General features: G+C 58.0%; 2 protein-coding genes across 6 annotated transcripts in view; both read right to left on the bottom strand.

Annotated features, from left to right (window-relative positions):
- Positions 1–901, bottom strand: part of NLRC3 (NLR family CARD domain containing 3) — a 41,759-nt gene extending 40,858 nt beyond the window's left edge. For all 3 annotated transcript variants that reach the window (XM_017504486.2, XM_037729873.1, XM_037729872.1), the window contains exon 1: positions 289–901. The gene's annotated coding sequence lies outside the window, so the exon portion shown is untranslated. The remainder of the gene's footprint in view (positions 1–288) is intronic.
- Positions 902–4,309: 3,408 nt separating this feature from the next.
- Positions 4,310–6,196, bottom strand: part of SLX4 (SLX4 structure-specific endonuclease subunit) — a 30,499-nt gene continuing 28,612 nt past the window's right edge. For 2 of the 3 annotated variants that reach the window (XM_017504480.2, XM_037729906.1), the window contains exon 15: positions 5,444–5,798. In XM_017504480.2, the coding sequence (XP_017359969.1) occupies positions 5,444–5,798 (355 nt within the window). Of the gene's footprint in view, positions 5,799–6,196 lie in introns of all 3 variants that reach the window. The other variant, XM_017504481.2, reaches the window with a different exon arrangement.

The following is a 6,196-nucleotide window of genomic DNA, read 5'->3' as shown; positions in this document are numbered from 1 at the left end:
TTTTTTTAGTAGAGACAGAGTTTCACCATGTTGGCCAGTCTGGTCTCGAACTGCTGACAACTGATCTGTCCACCTCGGCCTCCCAAAGTGCTAGGATTAACATTAAGCCCGGCCACGTCTGTTTTTTCTACAGCATGAGCCAGTCCTGCCCCAGGAGGCACCTTGGAGTCTGGTGGGGTCTCTCCAGTCCCCCTCCCAGAGTGGCTCAGGCCTTAAGGCCACTGTCCTTTCTGCCAGCATCCCTTCTCCTCCCCTGCTCTGCGCTGAGGGCACTTGGACCCAGCTTACCTCACGGGCCTCGATGCTGCTCCAGGGACACCAAGACTGGGGGACCTGGGGGCTCCATCTCTGTGCTCCTGGTCTTAGCCCTGCTCCAGCCGGGCGGTGGTGGATGTCCTGGGAATCCCTGTGCCAGCCCGAGTCCTCAGGACTAGGGATCAGGGCACTTACAACGCCAACTAACCGACCCACCGGCTGTGCAGGGGCCAAGAACAGTGCAGCCCCGACCTTCTTTGCCGTCCCAGCCGAGCCCACCGGCTGCCCCTGCGGGTCCTCACCTCTTCCTGTGCTGGGCTCCACCTCAGCCTTCCTTCCTGTCTGATTTCAACAGCCAACAGCCTCGCAGACACATTGAGGAGCCGGGGCTCCCTGGCTTGCTTGCCGCCCCCATGTAAGTCAAGTGCAGGGGCGATGCTGGGGGTCATGACTCTGCTACCAAGTGTCCCTGCAGGTGCCATGCTCAGGATAAAGTGGCTGGCACCAAGGCTGTTGACACACCATCTCCATCCCACCAAAAAGGAAGCTGCCTCGCCATTGATAGATGCTTGTTTTCAGGCGGGTGACCAAGAAACCGAGAGAGCAGACTGAGGTCACGCAACTAGAGGGTGATCCCAGCAGGACTGGACTGTACCCTCCCACCTCCAGGCCACCCCTGTGGCCCTCCCCTTCTATTTATTTGTTCATTCATTTATTATTTATTTATTTATTTATGACTGAGTCTTGCTCTGTTGCCCAGGTTGGAGTGCAGTGGTGCAATCTCAGCTCACTGCAACCTCCCCTTCCCGGTTCAAGAGATTCTCCTGCCTCAGCCTCCCAAGTAGCTGGGATTACCAGCCCACACCATCATGCCCAGCTAATTTTTGTATTTTTAGTAGAGATGTGGCTTCACCATGTTGGCCAGGCTGGTCTTGAACTCCTTACCTCAGTTGATCCACCCACCTTGCCCTCCCATTGTGGAGATTACATGAGCCACCCTGCCCAGCCTATTTATTTTTTGAGACAGGATCTTGCTCTGTCGCCCAGACTAGAGTGTGGTGGTGTGATCTTGGCTCGCTGCAGCCTCCACCTCTCCTGGGGATCAAGTGATCCTCCTGCCTTGGCCTCCCAAAACAAGGGGATTACAGGCGTGAGCCACTGTGCTTCCTCTTCGAACATCTCTTGCTTTCCTTTTCTCTGTCACCAAGTAGGCACCAATGACCCAGCTGTGCCCCATAACATCTTCCTGTGAGCCAAGAGCTCCCCAGAGGCAGGCCACCTGTACCCTAAGAGGAAACAACAGAATGTAGCCGTCCACGGCAGGGATCATACTTGGTCCCTGGAGGGGAACCTCAGTGGGTGGCCTCCCCTGACAGGCAAGGGCATGAGGGGGAAGGACATGGCCCAGAGCAGGCCACATGATATAATAAAGGAGAAGTACGGGACATCTGCCGGGGGCAGGGAGCAAGCAGCTTGACATGGGGCCACTGAGGGAAGCAGGTGATAAGGTGGGAGCCAAGGGACAAGGGTCTTGGGGTCTGAATTTTCCTCAGTAAGCAAATAGGAGCCAGTGATGGTTGTAGAGCAGGAGAGTAGTGGGTCTGGGCCCATAGAGCAGCTTGTGGATCGGGGAGGTGGGAGGGTTAGTTGGTTCCTGAGAGCCTGTGTGGGTGATGGAGGGGAGGGAGCTGAGGCAGCAGATCAGAGGTGCTCCTGCACATTCCCCTGCCTGCCTGCCTTCTTACCTTTTCCCTCCCTTCATTCCTCCCTCTCTCCCTCCCAGCAGTGCTTTCTGAGCACCCAGGAGGCTGCTGGATGCTAGGAGGACACGATGGCCCTCAAGAAGCCTGCCTGAGGCTCCAGGCAGGCAGGGTGCAGACCCAGTGGCTGCAGCCTCAGCTGTGGGGAGCAGCAAAGGCGCCTGAAACCAGGCCGCTCACAGGATGTTGGAAACCGCAGGGGCCCGGTGAGTATCTTGTCACATGAAAGGGGCCAGAAGCTTGCTGTGCCTCCCTCCATGGCTCACGGGGGATGGATGCAGAGCCCGAGAGGACACAGCCTCCTCCATGGGATCTCGGGGAGCAGCCCAGCCGGGCCCAGCCCATGTTCCTCCCTCTCAGAGGAATGTCCATCAGTCCACGCAACGCTGGTCCTGTTCCCCACTCTGCCAGCTCGGCTGACAGCCGGGTGGGCCATCCTCCTGGCTCCTGGGTTGGGGGTGTGATGGGGGCTCCCTAGCTGTTCTCACTCAGGGGCTTTCTGTCCACCCAGAGCTGGGGTCAGCCGGCCAGGCAGCAACTTCCTAACTCAGCAACAGCTCAAGGCCCCGCCTGCAGGCTGTTTCTCTGTGAGCCCCCTTGCCTGGGCCAAGGCTGGGCTGTAGTTCCCCTCTGCCTTGAGGGGCCATGTCCAAGCCATGCCAAGTTGGGGCCACCAAAAGTGAGGCAGGCCTGGAGGCCCAGTCATATTCAGTGAGGCATGGACATCCCCCCCGCCGTTTTCTGATCTAGTTGGGTTACCAAATGAAAGTTCTGCTCCTAGCTTTTTTTTTCCCCCCTTTAGAAATTTTAAATGTTTTCAAAATAGAGACTTGGTCTCACTATGTTGCTCAAGCTGGTCTCAAGCTCCTGGGCTCAAGTGATCCTCCCACTTTGACCTCCCAAAGCACTGGGGTTACATGTGGGAGCCACCGTGCCCGGCCTGCCAGCTTCTCAGTCACTCCTGGAAGGGACTCCCTCCCGCCTTGTCCACGAGGAGGCCCCACTGCACGCCAGCTTCACTGCAGGTGCTGTGAGAAGGCGTTTTCCTTTTCCGTCTGTCAGCTGGACCTAGTTTTGTGCTGCCTGGGTCAGCCTCATCTCTGTGGCAGGGCCGTCTACTCCCAGATGCCACCATGCCTTTGTAGGTTCCCACAGTGGCTCCTTCAGCCCCTTTCCCTCTGGAGGAATCAGCTGCTTCACAGCTTATTTCAGGACAACGACATGCTGCATTGTACAGGTTCAAGGCCAGGACCCGGTCCCCTGGCTGGCGGCACTGCATAAACTGAGCCTCTGCACAGCGCTGGCCCCTGTCCGCCCAGGGAGCATCCAGCAGCCCCAACTGGATCCAAGGTCACGGTGAGGTTCAGATCCAGTCCCCAGGCCATGCCTCCCCCAGCCTTGGGCTCACACCTCACTCAAGGCCCCTAGGCCAACTTGTTAACTACTTGGAACTCCTCCCCCAGTCAGCCTTTACCAGCCTTAAAGTTCCGAACTCTTAAGTCATGGGACACAATGAATGCATCCAAACCACAAACCCTGTGAGGCCAGACAGGGGCCTCCAGTCCCCCACCTTCCCCACCCCGTCACTTCCCGAACACCAGGGAGGGGGTCAGCCCACCAAGGCAGCAGCGCATGATGCCTTCCAAAGCAGGCCAAAGGCCAGCCTCAGATTGATCACAGCTGATCTCAGGCCCTCAAATTGTCCGCCCTGGGCTCTGGAAGCTGCGAGGCCTGGGCCTGCCCACCAGGTCACGTGCCAGGACACAGCATGAGTGCCTGAAACCACATTTCACTCCCTAAATGCTGTTTGCCCAGAAGACACAGCTCACAAACCTCTCTTCCAAGAGGCTGTCCTGACACGGCCCTTCAGGCCACGGGAGCCTGACCCCCCACCAGGTGGGGATAGGCCAGCGTCTGTCTCCTCCACTGGACTGGACGCACTGGTAAAGGCAGATGCTGACTCGGTGAGTTATGGGGTGGAGTGGGCTCGGCGGGGATCTGAATCTGCTTTAGTAGGAACCCTCTGTTGAGGCAGCTGCTGGAGGTGCTGGCGCCCCACTTTGAGGAGCAGGGGCTGGAGCTTGGCACCCGGCCAGGGCTCAATTGGATGCAGGTGTGTGGACATCTCTGGTCTAGGAACTGAAATGAGACAGCAGGCCCAGGTTACCCCGACGCAAAGAGCAGGTGCAAGGTAAGGGCTTCTGCAGGTGCAGGGTGGGGGGCCAAGGGGCCGCGGTGTCTCTAGCTCCTGCCTGTTTCCCTCGTGATCTTCCTGGAGTGCAGCAGCCAGGAGGTTTTAATAAAGCCATTTTGGTTTATTGCACATCATATAAAACTGACTGCACTGCATTTGAAACAGACGAGGACATTCACAAGGATGGAGAGACCGTGGTTTCCTTTCCTGGCCCTCCCCTTCCTCCACACTCCTCCTGAGGTTGGAGGCAGCTTTAACCCAAATGGATGGAACCCGCTAGTGAACATGCTTGTTTTGGGGACATCAGAGTTGTTCTGGGCCCTTGTGCACTGTCCAGTTTGGAGACTGCTGGTGACAATGGCAAGTGTCCTGGCAGCCTGGCTGGGCCAGGAGAGTTGTACCTGGGCCGTGGCAGTGAGGGGAACCTGAGGACACCTGGTCTCAGGCTGGCGGTGGCTGGGGTTGGCCTGAGTGCTGACGAGGACTGGCCTGGGCCACTAGGGCAGGCTGGACCTGATGTCCATCTCAGGACAGACGTGTGGGGCAGCTGTGCCCAGGACTGGTGGGCTCAGAGGGTGGCAGATGTGGCAGAATAGGCCTTGCCCTGGCCCGCTGGTGATGGCCCACTGCCCCTCTGGGTTAAAGGGAGACACACTGGGCCAGGTGAGGTGGCTTACACCTGTAATCCCAGCATTTTGGGAGGCTAAGTCGGTTGGATTGCCTGAGCTCAGGAGTTCGCGACCAACCTGGGCAACATGGTGAAACCTTGTCTCTACTAAAATACAAAGATATTACCCGGGCACGGTGGCATGTGCCTGCAGTCCCGACTACCCGGGAGGCTGACAAGAGAATGGCTTGAACCCGGGAGGCAGAGGGTATGGTGAGCTGAGACCACGCCACTGTCCTCCAGCCTGGGTGAGAGAATGAGACTCCATCTCCCAAAAAAAAAAAAAAACAAAACAAAAAGGGAAACACACTGGGCACAGACAGAGGAAGGGGCTCAAGTCTAAATTCAATGGATGACACGCTCCAAATGCCACTCTGGAAAGCAGAGAGCTGAGGAGGAAGCCCTGGATCGGGCTGTGGTCGTCGTCACAGTGCATAGCTGATGTGGTCTCAAGGCCCAGAAATGCCTGTGGAGGCCTGACCCACACTGGGTGTCCTAGGTCCTCCTGGAAGATGGCAAGGGTGGGGGCTGCTGATGGCGGGGTGGGGTGGGGTTGGGGACAGCCTGTCAGTTGTGCTCTGCCTTCTTCTTGCCCCGAGGCTGCCGCCTCCTGCCTTGGAGCTTCTCCCTGCGGGCGGCGGCAGTGGTGAAGGTGATACAGTGGGTGTCCAGGAAGTCCAACAGCCTGCCCGAGGACACATGGAGGCCATTCTGCTTCAGCTCGGCCTTCAGCTCCCCCAGCTCAAAGGGCTGGTACAGCAGCACCTTCTGGTACAAGGCCGGCTTGGAGCGGATGTAGCATCTCAGTGCCTCGTCCGTGTCTGCCACATGCACGGCTGCCTGCGAGGCACTGACCTCGTCCTCGCCCTCCTCCTCTTCACCTGCAGACACAAATGCCGCTCCAAACTCACAGGAGGAAGAACTGAAAAGAGCCAGACCCGGACATTTTGCAACCCCTTTCTCTCCGGCCCCTCAGACCAGGAGCCTCTTAAAAGAAGGAGGGTATTCCTACAGCTCCCATGGAGCCTGGCCTGTGGCACAGACGACCCCCAGGGTGGCAAGATGGGCCTGAGAGATCCCTGCAGGCTGCTCCAGCGAGATCCCACCCAGCCAGAAATATCCAGCATGCAGGGCAGAAACCAGGAGGCCTGCACAGGGGTGGGAGTCAGAGAACCGGCCCTCTAAACCCACCTGGCTTTCCCATAGGTAATATCCAGAAGGTGATGGGGTGTTTGAAGATTGGCCATTAGGCCTCACTTGTGCCAACCCTCACACCCACAGGCCAGAGAATACATGAGGCCACTGACCCCATTGCGCCCA

The sequence above is a fragment of the Cebus imitator genome, unplaced genomic scaffold (assembly GCF_001604975.1).
Source record: "Cebus imitator isolate Cc_AM_T3 unplaced genomic scaffold, Cebus_imitator-1.0 Scaffold322, whole genome shotgun sequence".
Lineage (NCBI taxonomy): Eukaryota > Metazoa > Chordata > Mammalia > Primates > Cebidae > Cebus > Cebus imitator.
The sequence above is the reverse complement of the archived record's forward strand: the minus strand, read 5'-3'. Positions and strand labels throughout refer to the sequence as shown.